This window comes from Sinocyclocheilus rhinocerous, unplaced genomic scaffold (assembly GCF_001515625.1).
Source record: "Sinocyclocheilus rhinocerous isolate Xijiao unplaced genomic scaffold, SAMN03320098_v1.1 scaffold742, whole genome shotgun sequence".
In the NCBI taxonomy this organism is placed as follows: Eukaryota; Metazoa; Chordata; class Actinopteri; order Cypriniformes; family Cyprinidae; genus Sinocyclocheilus; species Sinocyclocheilus rhinocerous.
In genome coordinates, this window is record NW_015641116.1 from 77,384 (window position 1) to 96,213 (window position 18,830).

The 18,830-nt window shown below is 38.2% G+C and overlaps 1 protein-coding gene across 2 annotated transcripts in view; it reads right to left on the reverse strand.

The window, feature by feature from the left end:
* Positions 1–11,305: 11,305 nt before the first annotated feature.
* The window catches only part of LOC107754670 (coiled-coil domain-containing protein 102A-like), an 84,777-nt gene continuing 77,252 nt past the window's right edge, over positions 11,306–18,830 (reverse strand). For both annotated transcript variants that reach the window (XM_016571212.1, XM_016571213.1), the window contains exon 9: positions 11,306–12,423. In XM_016571212.1, coding sequence (XP_016426698.1) covers positions 12,282–12,423 — 142 coding nt within the window. In that variant the 3' untranslated portion in view covers positions 11,306–12,281. The remainder of the gene's footprint in view (positions 12,424–18,830) is intronic.

Sequence of the window (18,830 nt, forward strand, 5' to 3'; positions counted from 1 at the left end):
GCTTCTGATATAGTTTAATTATCTGTTAAACAGAATATGACATGAATCTCAGATCGTAATTCTGAAATAGATTTTTTTTTTAAATAACAAATTGAAGCTTAAGTTCTCTCAATAGTGATGGAAAGAGTCCTTCATAACTGAGGGATCATATCTATCTACTGCTATAAGAACTTTTCTTTTGAACTTTCTTTATTGGCCTACTACACTCAAAGCTAAATTTTAGGATCCATCATTTTTGGTTCCCCTAAATGTGCTGGAAAGTTAAGAAATGAAATGCATGGCTTCTCCTGGGTGGAGAAAAACCTGAAGAGTTTCTTAAAGGCTGCAGTGTATTTCTCAGACATAGTCTCTAAATGGACACTCAAAGCCACTCCACAACCAATCACTCTCCAGCAGCTCCACTTGTCATTTTCACCCCATCCTCAGGAGTAGGTGATCTCAGTGGAGAGAATGGAAGGATGACAATGTGAAATGAAAAAGCTAAGGCAAAAAGGCGAGGGAAAACATTACAAACTTGCAAGTCTTTATAACCCTTTTTTAATTTGTTCTAACATGAGAAATGTTCTCTCATGCTCTTCAAATACTTATTTCATACACTGTCAAAAGTAACTACTGTACTGTACATATTTTCCAGTTTATGGGACCTTTTGAGCCACAAATACTAATAAATATGAATTATTTCAAACTACATTAAAACCCATGTCAGACCAGAAGAATTAAACCAACTAGTCAAATGCAGTTGTCTGAACAAAGAATTTCAAATTAAACAATATTGCTTAAATGTTAGAAGAGCCCCGGCAGCAGATAGACGGTCCTTTTCAGCGCTTCTCCCTGCAGCTATCTGGCGATCACAAAGAGTAAATTTCCTAGGAGCAAATTTCTGCGACACTGTTGCAAATGCCACACCACCAGTGTGGCTCATGCAGGGCACCCCTGCAGGCTTCAGACGAGAACAGTGAGTCTGTCGCTTGCCTGGGCTGCGCTCACACTACCCAGCTTCGCTTGTGGATCACCTTCTTCAATGAAGGCGGCCCCGTCCCTCCCGCTCTCCCATTCCCAGGAGCCTTAGAGGAAGAAACAGCTGAATCACGGGGCTGAGCAACTGGGCTCGAGTGGTCTCACACTGGCACAAGTCCCGCATACTTTACTCTCCCCGCAGCAGTTCGATTTGCCGGTGTACTTTACACGTGAGGATCAAAGCCCCTCATCTGCAGCGAGCGGTTTGATTTCTTTGGGCAGATTGGAGGAGGAAGCTGATGACTCCATATCACTGACAGCTTCAGATGCAGAGGATCTTGAAAAACCACAGGCTTGGAAAGCCATCCTGAGCGTGTCAAGCTGGGTTCTGCAGACCATAGGATGAAGCTACTCGCTTCAGTTCTTTCGCAGACCTTCTCATTTCAGAGGTGTTATTCAAACTTAGGTACAGAACAACAATGCATGTGTTCTCCGGTCCGAAGTGAAAAATCTGCTTGCAAAAGGTTCAGAGGAAGGACCTCCTTTCCCAAGCAAGAGGGACGATCTGGCATCCCCAGCCCGAGCTGTGGAGCCTTCATGTTTGACCCCTCGATGGGAGTCTTTACAACTCTCTGCGAGGATAACTAACACCATTTTGAAGGCTAGAGCCCTATCTACGAGACACCTCTACACCCTTAAGTGGTCTGTGTTTTCTGACTGGTGTGCAGTCCACATTTGGCTTTAGCATTGGTCAAGCGAGTGGGCGATCTCATCCTCAAACCAAGACATGGCTATGTGCCCAAGGTGCTCTCCGCTCCGTTCATAGCCCAAGTCATCACCCTTCTAGCTTTTTCTAATTCAGAGGATGAGCAGGGTCCTAATTTACTCTGCCCTATTTGGGCCCTTAGAATTTACGTAGAGTGCTCTAGCCACTTTATGCAATCAGAGCAACTCTTTGTATGCTTCAGAGGCCACTCTAAAGGGCTGCCAGTTATGAAGCAGAGACTATCCCGCTGGATAGTAGATACTATAGCCCTGGCTTACACCTAAGTTGACTTACAGTGTCCTATTGGAGTGAGTGCCCACTCCACCAGAGGAATGGCCTCGTTCTGGACTTGGTACAGCGAAGATTCAATTGGTGATATCTGTGCGGCAGCCGGCTGGTCTTCGCCATCTACCTTCACTAGATTTTATAACCTGGACATCCCTGCCCTTCAGGCACAGATCTTGTCTGCCTAATCTCCCTGATCCCCTTGTGAGAGGAAAAGGTCTTAGTTATGCAGACCCCGGCCTCAGGACCTGGGTCTGATTTTTATTTCATGCTTCTTAGGAGTCCTCATTGCGGCCGAAATCAGAAATACAAATGACCTGCTCTTATCATCCGATCGTGGTTGTATCTTTCTATTAGTGCTACTGGATCTTAGCGCTGCGTTCAACACTATTGACCACAACATTATTTTGAATAGAATAGAAAATTATGTTGGCATTAATGGAATTGCATTGGCATGGTTGAAATCATACTTATCTGACCGTCATCAATTCGTAGCAGTGAATGAAGAAGTATCATATCATTCACAAGTGCAGTATAGAGTACCACAAGGCTCAGTACTAGGGCCGTTGCTTTTCACTCTTAACATGCAACCCTTGGAAGATATCATCCGGAAACATGGTGTTAGATTTCACTGTTGTGCTGATGATACTCAGCTCTATATGTCTTCACGGCCCGACAAAACTTACAAATTCACAAAACTAACAGAATGCATAGCTTATATAAAAAACTGGCATCTACGCTAACATTAGTCAGTTTTAATCTAATTCCGAGGTCAGAGTAGCCACCCAGATCCAGTCCGTATCCAGATTAGATGGTCACTAAAGTCACCTGGATCCAGTATGTATCTAGTCCAGATGGTGGATCAGCACCTAGAGACGACCTCTACAGTCCTGAATGTCAGTGGAGACCATGTCAACTAGATGAACCCTAGAGACAGATCCCCTGTGACATCATATAATTAATAAAGACACCTGACAAAACTTGACAAATTTTTGGACTTTTATAAGGAAACAGCCAAGCGAACAAAACTACATAAATGTTATAATAGATAAATGAAATGTGCACTGTTTTTATTTTACTTTAATTTTTTTTCATGATTGCCAATTATTTATATTCACGATTTCTAATATTTGTACAGGCTTTACATTTTTATTTCAATGTAGTAATTAGCAATTCATTTAATTTTATATTTGAACAGATTTGTTACGTGACAGCATTAATTAAAGTTTCTTAAGGGTCAAGATCTATGTTATCTGCATCTCCTGCGCTCTATCAAGCAACTCCCATAATAGCTGTCATCACTCAAATTAATGCACGATTCTATATTATTTGTATAGCGTGTGTGTAAGACTCCAATACAATTATGAAGTAATAATTTTATGACGAATAAATCTTTCAGTGAGTAAAACTGGCTGTGTCTATAGTATTAAAGACTACACAACATTATTATATTATCTTTAAATTAATTTTTAAATGATTATTATTTTAAATTATTGTCCCTGGATTAGTAGGGTACTCTTGTAATAAAGTAGCGGTGGTAGCGGACAAATTTTAAGTATCAATTCTGCTTAAAAAGATGCAATCTAATCCTGTTTACATAAAATAAGCCTGCTCCCGAGCTGGAGACCATGTCAACTAGATGAACCCTAGAGACAGATCCCCTGTGTAGACCTCGTCGGCCATCGGCACAAGACCACGAGAACCAGACGAGTTCTCTGCTCAATCTGATGTGCTTTGCAGCCTGGAATTAAACCACACCATGCTGGTTTTGTCTGGCCAGAGGAGAACTGGCCCCCTGACTGAGCCTGGTTTCACCAAGGTTGTTTTCTCCATTTCTGTCACCGATGGAGTTTTGGTTCCTTGTCACTGTCACCTTTGGCTTGCTTAGTTGGGGACACAATTTCTGGCAGCTTGACTGCACAGACACTATTGGAAGAGAACTGGGGCCCGTTCTTCGTACGTTGCTTATTACATCCGAGATGAAATAAAAAATAAGCCTGCTCCCGAGCAGGTTAAAGCTTACGGACCTGTTGCTATGACAGCAACTCCGGGATGAGCTTCGAAGAACTAACCAATCCAAGACCATGCCTAATTGTCAACAATCAAATCCAGCTAACTGATTTAGCGACGTATGAAGAACGGGCCCCTGAACTGAGCTGGATGATGACATCACTGAATCAATAATGAACTGACTTTAACTGATAAACTGACTATTTTCTATTGTTCTCTTGCATTATCAGCACACATTTTTCCTGTTTAACACTGTAAAGCTGCTTTGACACAATCTGTATTGTATAAAGCGCTACATAAATAAAGGTGATTTGACTTGACTTGGCGATCAGTTGAAAGATTCTGATGAAATTGCATTCAGCGCCAACTTATATAGGTAGTCGGCTCCATCCATTTTGGTGGGCTGAAATGCCATTTGTTTGTGCAGCTGCACGAATGTGAATAAATCAGGCTTCAGTATTCAGAGTAAACAGGAGTTTCCTCATAGTGTTTCACACAACGCTCGTTCTCTGAGCATTTCCTCAACAATTTTTTTTTTTTTTACAGTGTACATACTCTTAATTTAATTACAATTCTGTCTGTGTTTCCATCTGTATCAGATGTTTTCAATTAAAATATCAAGGTCACAATGCATCTTCATGCACCAAGAGGTTAGATTTCATTATAGCTGCAGAGAGCTGTGATTGTATTCCATTAGACTGCATTACCTTGCACAGGTTACGGAATTCCTTATGAACCAATAATGCTGTCATTAATGCTGCGAGGTGGGGAGCGGGAGAGGTAACACTCATCTTCTGTCACTTCAATATTGAATGCGATACTGTGCCAAGCTCCACACAGGCTGTAATGACCAGGTGTCAGGTGACATGGCCTGCAATTATCACCATGGAGATCAGACAACTGGTTTTACAGACAGGGAAAATTTACAAACACACCAAATAGCTGTCTTCATTTTAATGTATTTCTGAAATAATCTCTGCAGCGTGGTTGCCATGGTTAACTCATTAGTGGCCCTGGTGAGTGGATGAGGTCTACTGAAGGGAATTGTGTTCTTACGGCTGTTTACAATTCCCTTCGGTCTGATTAGTATCTCCACATGATATGGTGCTAAAAGCATGCCTGATCATTACTGGAAGGAAGTGTTTCTGTCATCATGGAGACAGAAACATACTGGACACAGCTTGCATGCGTGATGCAAATCTCAGCGATATTTATTAAAGAGCACGCTGAACACCATGAGGGTGCCAAAACCCCAGACATCTAAGTGACAGAACCCATAATTTCAAACATCCTCGCCCAGGTTATGCTAGGCTCAAAATATCAAGAATCCTGCACTTTATACAAGTGCCTGAGGACTTGTAGAGAGCTTAAGGACTTAGAGGCACAGAAGATGGCTTCAGGTCCTCTCAGCCAGAACAGTTTTCAACTCCTGCTGTTGACAAAAATTACATTTGACATGAAACAAAAACCAGAGTTTTTTTGTCTACCACTCGAAAGTATAGCTAGCTTGTGGATAGGCTACAAGAGAGACTTTTTGTTTTTTTTACTAGTTCAAATCTAGCACAACTACTGTGCAGTCAGATAGAGTTTGTACAGTGTAAAATGCATATATGCTGATGTGTTTTGATTTAAGCCCAGTTTTAGAAAATATTTAGCCATTTACCTAAATGATCAGGTTAGTTCTGTCAAAACAATATCTAAGAATGTCTCAAATCCTAGCTCAGGATAATTGAAGGCCTCAATAAGCACATAAACACATACAACTATAACAAAAAAGCTGCACCTACACATTTAGACAAGATACTACTACTACTACTACTAATAATAATAACAACAACAACATCATACACACATTACCGTTTCAAAGTTTGGGGTCAGTAAGATCTTTTAATGTTGTTGAAGAAGTTGTTGATGCTCACCAAAGATTTATTTCATAAAAAAGTGTTACAATGTTACATTTTATTATCAAAGTTGAAAACAGTAGTACTGTTTAATATTTTGTGGAATAATATTTTTTTCTGAATACTTTAATGATAAGAAAATTGAAAGGGACAATGTTTATTTGAAACAGAAATCTTTTGTAGCATTATAAATATCTTAACTGTAACTTTTAATCAATTTAACGTATCCTTGCAAAATAAAAGTATTAATTTCTAAGTTTTCTTGTATATGCATACAAATATATACTTAAAGTATCGTATATATTTAAAAGCTCTAATATTTGAGGAGCATAAGTAAAGATATATACATGTATATACACAGAATTTATGCATTGATTGATTAACACATATTTCCCCTGACAGCCTGGGAAACTGGTCCACCAATGATTTACCTATTGAGAGTAGCAATGAAGAATTCTACAAATGAACAAATCTGTGGCACAAGAAAACAAGGTAAGGATTATTAGCATCCTGAATCCTGACCATTATCTCTCATGATTGTGTAGCTGTAATAGAATGAGATACAGCACAGATACCTGAGAACAGCCATTTCACAAAATTCGCACTTAAATATAATCAGATTGAGTGAATAGTATGCATATTTGGTGTGCTGTCCGAGGGGAGAGCTCTGAACTTGGAATATAGCCCGGACCCAGAGAACTCCCTATATCCCCAAGCTGGGATGAGAATAGTTAGGAGTGAGGAGTTAAAGGGACAGTTCACCCAAAAATGTAGAACACAAACGAAGATTTTTAACTCAAACCGTTGCAGTCTGTCAGTCATATAATATATTTACTATAATGCTAATTAAGTTGATTATCTGTATGTGCTCCACCTGTGCTGAATTAGTTTATTATCTGAACATACTCCTCCAAAACTTTGTTAATAAAATAACATTACATGAAACAAGCAAAACAAGTGATAGATACACTCTGCCCACACCAACCTGCATTCTGAAATGACAGCTGACCATGAGATGAATATCAAGACTTTCTGCTTTACAAGCAAGTGATATTTGAGAATCTGTTATCTAACTCGCTCTTTCTGCCACAGACGTGGTGCTATGCTATCTCTTAACTCTCACAGCGTGCTGGGGAGAGATATGGAGGAAATAGCGTCTGCACCGGTGGAAGCTTACAAAGTGTCTCTCTGTTGTCAAATGTCTTCGCTTGGAAAGACAGCCCTGCGATAGTTGAGGGAGAGAAGGGAATTTAAATAAGAGATGGGGGACAAAATTCCTGTTGTCTGTGAAACAACTGTTTATTTTCTATTTCTCCTGTCTGTCAAGGCTGGCATCAGGTGTGTCATTTGAAGTTGACAGCACAGTGAAGGGTTTGCACACTCACTGTTGGAGTCATGATGGAGATTCCAGCTGATGAGCCTGTCATGTTCACTTGTTTCAGCTAGTCTCTCTCAGTACAGGGACAGACATGATAAAGAAATATTTTTCGTTCATTGAAAAAGGAACAGACTATCTTTCCCAAAATAAAATGAGTGATGGAACGATAATTGCAATCCTGAAGGACTCCACAAAACAGTTTAAATCTGTTTGGACTAAACTGCCTAATACGGAGGACAAGAGTTTAATTACTAGCTCTAATCTTCTTGGCTTGTAAACAATTCAGCAATCTGAATGAGCTTTTTTCTCATTAGCATCCTAGAACAATAGCAGCACTCTGAGCTTGTGTTCACCTAGCATCAGTAATTAAGAGCGGTTCCTTTTAATTGGAAAAATTAATCAATTTTTTAATCAAATTGATGGAATCGCAGCTTTTTGTGCCCATGTCCAATGGGTTAATTTTGTCGATCTTTTGCACATCCTAAATTAGTTCTTAGTTCTGATTAAAGACAGAACAACACACATTCTTTTTCCCCCCTAAAAATAAGAAACAAGGTTGCTCACGTGGATTTTTAGTATTTTTAGGATAGAATTGGGGTTTAATGTGAGAGCAAATGGAAAAAAATCTGACCAGTGTTGGAAAGTTGCCTTAAAACTGTAGCTACACTACAAGTTACTTTTTTATTCAGTATATATTTCGGTTACACTTTATTTCGATAGTCCACTTTAGACATTCTATTAACTATAAGTAACTTTGTAACTACATGTCAACTAATTCTCAGAGTAGACTGTTAGGGTAGGTTTAGGGTTAGTAGAATGTTGACAAAGAAAGTGTTAGAAGATATTAAGCAGACAGTCTACTAATACTCTACTAACTGCTAGTTGACATGTAGTTGCAAAGTTACTTACTGTTAATAGAATGTCTAAAGTGGACTATCGAAATAAAGTGTTACCTATATTCCCATTAGCAAAACCACATAAAGACCACACAATCAGACCAGAATGAATTGTGAATTCGAGGATTGTGTAGACTAGAGTGTTGCAACTTTAGGTGCAAATTAACCCATCAAAAAAAGAACAAAATTTTATTTCTGAATCAGAACGTATTGCACTTTTACCATGATATGGCTCGTATTGTTAGAAGCTTAAATTACCATTCATTTTCTCCTCAACACGCATTGTTCTTAGCTGCACTTGGATACTCTTTTGCTTGACATTTTCTAATTGGTATGGATGAAATAAGAGCAAATGTAACTGTAAATAGAGTTTTTTAAGCATTTGGAATTCCAGTATTCACTTTTAAAGGGACAGTTCAACATTTTCTCTCCTTTTATCGTTCCAAACATATAAGACTTTCTTCTGCAGAACACAAAAGAAGATATTTTGTATAATGTTGATAACCAAACATTTTTGGTTATCTTTGACTTCCTTGACTGTAAGGACACTGAGACATTTCTCAAAAAGTCATACAGGGTTTGGAACAACACGAGGTTGAGTAAATGATGAAAAAATGTCTTCCACTTTGTGTTCGTCTGTAAAATGTCTCCTCTCTCTAGCCATTGTACTACAGTTATGAATGATACCTCAAAAAGTACAGTTGTTGAGGGGAGGTGTGGTATTACTTTTCAGACTTGTAATTTTCACCTGGCGAACAATAGAACAAACCGACAAAAAATCTCATAGACTTAGGAGAAGAATATTGTAGACACCAGGGGTGGGACTTGTACCAATAAGGAACCACCTAGCAACTACATAAACACTCAGAGTACCTTAGAAACCACCTCAGCAATGTGATAGTGAGTATCCCAAGCACCACTCAGATTTTCTTCAGAAAAGCTGCATTAAAATCTAGTATCTCAGTATTTATCCCATCTGTAGAAGCAGTACTCCAGTGAAGTTTTTTTTTTTTTAAATTCTGGTAATTATATATAAGCAGCAGGACCAAATATTACACGGAGGACGGCAGAGATATGCAAAGAAAGCTTAAGTACTACAGGCTGTATTTCATTACATTCAGCACAGTTCCTTCCACAGCCTGCTGACAGACTATACTACTATACTAGACTAGACTATACTGTCAATGTGGTAAAGCAGAACTATAAGTTTGTTCTAGACACTCGGTGGGGAAATCTTGTTCATCTCTATATAGATATTACCATACTGTTCTCATTGCATGCACACTTTTGAGCCTTCATACTTGAGGTCTCCAGATGTCAATATTCAATTACGCTTCCACAGAAGCACTTATTCCTTGACAAGTTTGAGATGTGAATAATTGGAGGCCGTTAAAGGGGCAAGAAAGGAGTAAGGATGTTATTTTAGTCTTTGCCTGCTTCAGATTATGACTTGCTACATTAACCATAAGTGCAGGTAGAACTGAGGACACACTACATTAGGTAGCAAAAAAGTTAACACCTCGTCTCTTCTTCTTCAGTGGCACAGGAAGACTCTGTCAGCATCTGTCATACATGGGTGGAGGAGACCGGGATACCGGAGATGAGCTTAAGTGAAGAATTTAGAAGTTAAACAAGGTAAGAAAAGGGAAAATAGAGAATAAAATATATTAAGAGGTACATGTTGGACATTGGATGCTAAAGCTGCTCGGTCTCTGCACTATCATCATTATAATGGAACAAGACGTTACTCAAAACCTCAGTAATAGCCAAAATATCCAATGAAGCAGAACACAACCTGATGCAGTTTAAACATATATTTAAACACACAAAATAATAGGTCTCTAGGGACTTTAGTTCCTGGCACGTTATGCTTCGGTGCACCGCCACATTGACCTTCCAACTGCATCTGCAAAGTGCAGTGTGTAAATGTGTTCTGCAAAGTAAAAATAATTTAGTTTGAAGTCTGCTCAGCTATATAATCAAGCTCTCCTGAATAAACCACTTAAAAAATGAAACTGCTGTAAGGTTGGACTGAAGGATCTGAATCCCCTCTACAATGACCAGCTAATCTTAGCATACAACACATTATAAACCTCTTAGAACACAGACACGCGTAAAGAAAGATATCTGTCCTGGGGTCATCATTGGTTGCTGAAGCTTGTATGAAAGAAGACCAATTCAAGCATAACACTACCTGCATTGTAATTAATTATCATTGTGAACACAGCACACATACTCAAAGCGTATGAGAAAGCTTATAAGAGATGTTATTATGAAGATGTCACCGAGAGGCACAGCGTCCCTAGAAAGGAGCAGTCAAATGTGTGATTTTATTTAAGTCGGCATGAAACAAAATTGCGATAGTATTTTCTTCAATATTGTGAGGTAGGCCTATATCTGAGTGAAGCGGGTTTTCAAAAAAAGAAAAAAATATGTAGGGCAGGAGTTGATTGGATTGTTTTCTAATTGCTGCAATCTCATGTGAGCATTTTTGATTAAAGATTACAAGGACACGTGAATTTTATAAAAATATTGTAGTCAAAAACACTGCAATATTCCATAAAAAGTAATTGCTCATTTTGATTTTATGGTGACTATAAATGCTTTAAAAGGATAGTTCACCTACAGTAAAACTGACTCACTGTTGTTCCAAACTTGTATGCATTTCCTTCACACACAAACTCAGTGTAGATTAAAATCACACCCATTTGTCACAAAATAACTGTCACACAGCCAGTATTTACTGTATATACATAACATTTATAGAGGTAAAATACAAACACAAACAAATACAAAAACTGTAATACAGGCCACTTCAGTAAAAAAAACAAACCTCTGATAAATACTTTAATATGACCAGCACAAATGTCCCAGTTGAAGATGAGTCAGTATTGGTCCCCATTGCAGATGTAGACAGTATAATATTGCTTAAAAGTCTGTTTAAAATCAACAGAACATTTGTTAAATGCACCCGTCCCTTTCAACAGGTTGAAATGCAAAAGGAGAAAGTAATTATTCTTGTATATATTTAATAAGAATCCAACCGACTCGTTCACAAACTACCCATGATCTCCCTCCCGCCTTCCTATATAGAACAAGACTAGTCCTCCACTGCAAAGACAGAAACACATTTATATGGTCACCAAGAAAAACTCTGGGACAATTAAAACAGGACTACTTGCAAAAAACAAATCATTTGTCTGCCTCTTCAGTAACAACACAGCAGAAATGAAATGTTCCCCAGACACAGGAAACATAATCATCACGTTCTGAATGGGTTGTTTTGAATATTGATGTGTGAGTTGGTGTTAAGGCATAAGGATGTGTGGGAGGGCTGACAAAAGATTAAATAAGAAATCAAAATGAATTGGAAGAGCAAAAGGGAACAATTGAAAGGAAAGGGTGGCAAGAAAAAAAATGATAATGCAGGTGATGGGAAAAAATGAAGAGGGGAGGCAGGGAACACGCATGTAAACAGTACATGAACCGGAAAAGCAGAGGTACTGTATGGACGCATGGGTGCTTTTGTAGGCCAGATAAGAGCTTGTAATGTGATGTGTCTAGACCTTGTCAATTTATTTCCAGGGAATCATTGTTTAAAAGTGTGAACAAGTAACAATTGGCTTTTTCAGGCTTTGAACTGTGTGCCAACGCATGTGTGCTCCTATTACTTTACCATGTGCATTCTAGGAGTCACTAGGCATCAAAGGGGCTTTTTAGTGCTCATATGACCCTCAAAAGTCAACAATTGAGTCTAACAATAGTCTATGAACCTGTACAAAGTCATGTGTATCTTTGGATCAATCATCTATGTGCCATCTTGGACTATAACCAGGAATATATTGGTTGAGACAGAGAAGCAGATTTTTAGATGAGATTTCAGATACAGTTTAAAGCACTGCTTTGGCCCTGGCACACACTTTTTAAGCTGTTGAAAAGTGGCTACTGAAAAACTATTTGTGTTTATCTGTCTGCTGAGGATTGTGTCCTCCTCTGGATTCAGCTGGGAGATGAAATGAAGGGGAAAGTGAAATGCTCGGGAGCGAGCTACGAGTCTTTCGTACATTCCCAGGTCTGGAGTGAACATTTTAGGAGATCTGGAGCTGCAGTTCTTCTTCCTCATCTTCATCTGGGTCACTAGGGGGGGCGTCTGCGTCTTCAGGCACAAAACGCGAGGAAGCTGATGTCCTCATCTTGCCAAAGAGGCCAGGATTCTGCTGACGCCTTAGCCTTTGCCAAAAAATAAAAATAAACCAATGAATAAAGAAAGAAAGAAAGAAAGAAAGAAAGAGTAGGTCTAGCATCATTTGTCACTGTTTATTTCATATTAGGTTATTTAATATAATACCGTTCATACACTTTTAAATGCAGCCTAAGCCACTGTAAGGAACTCTAAGCAATACGAGTTCTTGGCCCATTCTTGGTTACATCCATTAGAATGGGAACAAGAAATCAGAAAAAACATCAACACACAGGAGATCTGGGAATCAAAGTAACTGTACATCCTCCATTATTGCTGGCATGACAACCACTGGCAAACAATATTAATACACGCCAATAGATAAATCAAATATATCAGTTCAGTTGGCTGAGGTCAATAGTGTATCAGAAAATAAACGCTGGCAAAATTTCTAAATGTAATGTTGAAATAGAGTTGCTCTCTCTATCTGTACAAATGCAAAATAGCTCAGAGTAAGCAACCAGTGGGAAGTTGAATAGAATAAATCTTTGTTTTTACAAGATATCTGAATATTTGAGAGTATTATGACGGCAAACACAAACAGCTGTCATCAGTACACACAGTTCTTTAAGACAACACCCTTCCGTTCCTTTACTTTTTTCATGCCCATCCTTTTTCTTTCAGTCTCTCTCACTCTGTTTTGCGTCTTTATTCTTTTCAAGTACTGTATTTGTACGTTTGTGATGTAATTGTAAGGAAACAATGGCCTTTAAATAAAATATTTCCTGGCTATTGAAGTGCTGGCAGTGTAAACAGGCAATGTAAAACAATCACAACAACAAAAACAAAAAGAACAAGAGGTTGATGTTAGAAAAGAAGGGAGAGGAAAAAACCCTCCTCTTGTCTTTGAACAGCTGATGACTCACTATATTGTTAGTGTTTGTATAACTGAACAGACGAAAAGTTTCTTGCCTCTCAGGGGCAAATAAATGCATATAAGGGCCCAGGATCCTCCACGGAAGAGGGACCTATACTGTCAGGAAACACTAAACACTGCTAAATTACACATTACACTGTTTTGACCACAGTGCCTCACGCACAGAGGCTAAAAGCTTTTTGAGTCCAAAGCTTAACAAGGCTGCAATTTACACTAGAGATCATAAATACAGAGACACACAAACAGTGAAACAAAAAGATTCTTGTTGAGCAGCCCACACAGTGACTCATGCCATCATGCTTTATCTGAAAGACCATGAATATTTTAGCATGCGGATGACAGACAAATAATATGGAGATAATTATTTTAAATACATTTATTTAAATACATATTTTTTTGTCATTTTTGATTGTGGTTTTTAAGCCCATTACCAGAGATGAAAATGCCATGTGACCGATCACCCTGGATTATTAGAATTATTAGTGTATACTTTCATATATATATATATATATACATATATATATATATATACACATACAGTGGGGAAAATATTTATTTGATCCCCTGCTGATTTTGTAAGTTTGCCCACTTACAAAGAAATGAAGGGTCTGTAATTTTTATGGTAGATTTATTTTAATGGATAGAGACAGAATATCTATCAAAAAATCCAGAAAAAACACATTATATAAAGGTTAGAAATTGATTTGCATTTCAATGAGTGAAATAAGTATTTGATCCCCAAGCAAAACATCACTTAGTACTTGGTGCAGAAACCCTTGTTGGCAAGCACAGAGGTAAGACGGGGAGAGAAATGCTGACTATGACCCCAAGAACACCATCCATCCAGTCAAGCACGGAGGTGAAAACATTATGCTTTGGGGTTGTTTTTCTGATAAGGGTACAGGACTACTTCACCACATTGAGGGGCAAATGGACGGGGCCATGTACTGTAAAATCTTGGACGAGAACCTCCTTCCCTCAGCCAGAACACTGAAGATGGGTCATGGATGGATCTTCCAGCATGAGAATGACCCAAAACATACCGCCAAGGCAACAAAGGAGTGGCTCAAGAAGAAGCACATTAAGGTCATGGAGTGGCCTAGCCAGTCTCCAGACCTCAAGCCTATAGAAAATCTTTGGAGGGAGCTGAAACTTCGAGTTGCCAAATGACTATACATATATATATAGATATATATATACACACACACTGTACACACTACCATTCAAAAACTTGGGGTCAGTACTTTTGAGTTATTTTGAAAGGAGTCTCCTATGCTCACCCATACTGGATTTACTGAAAATGCCTTTAATATTGTGAAATATTTTATTTTTACTATTTAAATTAACTGATTTATTTTAAATGTAATTATATTTTCATTTAAAATGAGATTTATTCCTGTGATAGCCATGCTGAATTGTCATGCTGCCATATAGTAAAACCAGAGAAATATTGTAAAATAGTTTTAGCTGATAGACTGCTGTCACTGCTTGACAATTCATGTCAACTACCCATTTACCCTGAGCTGTGATCAGCAACTCTGCTAGCCTTTTATTCTTAAATTTTATCATGGGGCAAAGAATACATTTAAACCCTTTGGCATGATATTATCTTTCCTGTTTTCATGTAAAATACTACACCATTATTAGAGTATGGAATTGACTTCTGTGCTACCAAACCAATGGAAACCCAATGTGACCAATAGTAAAGCAGCTATGTAATTGTTCTACCCCAATGTTACTGGCACAGAGACGTGTACAGTAAAGAACATGTCAGTCAGACACAGCAACCATGAAATCACGACACCAATGTCACATATATGATAATCCCATTCTACTCCAAAGACATTTTCATTATCCTTTGTTTGATATATTTATTAATATCCCCCTCTTCTACTCCCCCACATGCTAGTACAAAATAATGCAGAAATACTGTGCCATTCCCTCCGCCGCACAAAGCTGATGAGTTGCCTGTCAGTCAGTGGAGGTGTGCTTTAAGTGCTTGCCTTTTAATGTCTGGAAACTCAGATAAGAACACAACTGGCGAGCTACATTAAAGCTGTACAGATCCATACCATCAGCTCTCTAGATCTGATCTATCTCATGCAAAGCCCCATCACCATGCCTCCGTCTTTGGGAAGCTCATTCCTTCACAGAGAACCATATCTGGCACATTCCTCAGAGCTTTCAACTATCAGGTCTACAAAGTGCTTTGCAGAGAATTAACACTGTCACATGCGCACGCACACGCACATGCACGCACACACACACACACACACACACACACAAGCTTTCATCTGTATCCCACCCTGACCACTATCATGTTAACAAACCCTGCTTAACCCTCATATTCTGTTACGATTAACTTTAAATTCTTTATGTTTGGAGTGCAAAACATGCTGTACATATAAAAATAATTATTGTAATTTAGAAATAATTATTTTAAATACTTTTAAAGTCAACGAGAAATGAAATTTGACCCCATTTATTTTCTTGACACGTTACTGATCTCACTCCAAATTGCAACTATTTCTGCCACTGAAATAACTTTGCTTTTTAGCAGATTTCACCAATCCCATTTGTATTTCAACAGTTTCCATCTAACTGCCTAATAGAGACCATTGCAATACATTTAAGCCCCACCTTTTTCTCACTGAATGTCCCATTTTACCAGAAAATACTTTACATTATGGACGTAAAATGGATTGTAACATTTAATATGTTCCTGTGACCTAATCGAAACCAAGTGTGCATATATTATTGGAGCTTTTTATTGTATCAAAGTGGACATTCAGAAAATTTGATTTTGATCACAAAAAGTTGATTGTGATCCAGAAAAATGACATTCTCTATTTTAGTCAGTTTTACACCAGCAAAAACACTTTTTTAGAAAAATACAATAAAACAAATCCACAGACTACTGGCAGGAGTGTACTGCTATACTTTCAGTATATCCAAGTCTTAGCATATGAAAATTCATTGCATGTATGTTTTTTTTGTACATAAATTAATAGATATAATGTAAAAAAAAAATTCATGGAGAATGTTTGAATCACATTAGTTTTACTATCAGTCATAAGAAAAGCCATAAGAGATCAACTTCACACTGCAATGTTAAAGGGATAGTTCACCCAAAATGAAAATTCTGTCATTACAAACCTGTATGACTTTTTCATCTGTGGAACATAAAAGAAGATATTTTGAGAAATATCTCAGCATTTTTTCCCCCATACAATGGTCAAGTCATTGGTCACCAAAACTGTTTGCCTACTGACATTTTTCCCAATTTCTTCTTTTGCGTTCTGCAGAAGAAAGCATAGGTTTTGAATGACACAAGGGTGAGTAAATAGTGACAGAATTTGCATTTTTAGGTGAACTGTCACTAAGTAATGTATGTTGTTTGAGCTACTTGAAGGGCCTTGTGGTGTTTCAAACTCCAAACAGACCATGAGGGTCACAATCAATATATATGGACAACAAAGAGTTGAACGCATGTGGCATATGTGACACGCAGACCTGGAAGCCTGCTCTACTTCCTGCAGGGCTAAGGAACATTGTCTACCCTCATATATTGATTTACACACAAAGTTTGATTATATGTAGGGATGCACCGATACCGAGCTCCTGTACTCGTACTCATTAAAATGCCCCGATACCAAACGCCGATACCACACAGCATGTGATAAGCGCCATATTCAGACAATGAAACACTGACAACAGAACAACAGACAGCAGAATGGAGTTATTAGAGATTAAGGATGTCTACAAAGTATATGTATGCAATGAATATAATGTTAAACATTCAGTATTAACGCCTGTATAGCTGAAGTGCGCGAGCTGATCAAGAAATGTTTTTGCTTATTGCCTTACTTAAAAATCTACAATATTAGGGTGCTAAAATGCTTTTATTTATTTAAAAAGTAGTACTTATAGTTTATAGGGATGCACCGATACCGATACTGGTATCGGTATCGGGCCCGATACTGGCCTCCTGTACTCGTACTCGTACTCGTTAAAATGCCCCGATACCAAACGCCGATACCACACAGCATGTGATAAGCGCCATATTTAAACAAAGAAACACTGACAACAGACAGCAGAAAGGAGTTATGGATGTCTACTACGAAGTATATGTATGCAATGAATATAATGTTAAACATTCAGTATTAACGCCTGTATAGCTGATGTGTGCGAGCTGATAAACAAAGCACGCTGAGTGGATTGAGCGCGCGGCGGCGCAGATGCGCGAGCTTGTCGAGTGAATTTACCTTTCTCACAGACATCATTGGAAAGTTTATAGTTCGGTCGGATATGTCAAAGACAAGTAAGTAAAACAATGCACAAGTTACTTAACGGTAGGGAGAGAGCGAGAGAGAGACAGAGAGAGAGAGCGAGAGAGAGCACGCGCGCACTTCTGTTGTGTGATCTTTGATGTTCACTCACTTAGCACACGTATCATTTGGATTAAAACTAAATCGTAAAAATAAGACCATTCATAGGGGCATTCACTATAATCATCATTTATTTTCAACCTTAGGCATACACGACTTTCTGGCGAAAGTGAATCTAGCAGCCTGTGTGAAATGCGCTAGACTGTATTATTCTGCATCAGTACAAACACGTGCAGGCGTTGCGCGTGTTTTGCTTGCTTGAGTGTTTCTGCATTATATGAGTGGCTTTGGAATATAAATCGCAGCACGTTTCAGATGAAAAAACGCGACTTCTATTTCTGAAAATATCACAGTTAGGAGATTTATAACGAGTGGTTCCCTGCATTATTACAGTAAAGTGCGTGATTACAGTACTAAGCCGCTGCAGTGGAGCAGCTCTGATGCTATTAAATTAAAGATGATGTACCATAGAGCAAAAAAAATGAACAGTGAAAGTAACAAAAACTTGTAAAATACATTTTAATGGGCATAATTAAGTGTGAAAATAACAGAAGGATATACAGTCAAACCAAAAATTATTCAGAGACCAGATATAATTTTTTATATTTTTTTACTAGTGGGTGCAGTACATATATTAACTATAGTTCATTTATGTAAGTTAGGATAGCAAAATTAAGTAAACTGTGACAAATTATACCCAAAATTTCTTCATACAGTGGACTACCAGTAAAACTGATACAAATTTGGGACCAAAAATTATTCAGACCAAGTCTGGGGAAAAACATTGAAGTAAGTTTCAGGTTTGCATGAAGCTGGGTGACAGAATGCCCAGGAGACTACAGGCTGTCATTAAGGCTAAGGGTTGCCCAACTAAGTATTGATAGTTGTGTAAATACTGTCATACTAACAGCTGTCTGAATTATTTTGGTTGATTGTAATCTATTACATACCTTTCTATCAAAGTTATCTAACATTATCAAGCTGAATTTGTTCTGACACAGTTTAACTCTGAGTTCTTGTCATATTTTATTACCATTTTCTAAACTATAGCGAATAAACTGTGATAATGTGAGAAATGTTGAAGGTGTCTGGAAAAACATTGAAGTTGAGGTTTGCATGAAGCTGAGTGACA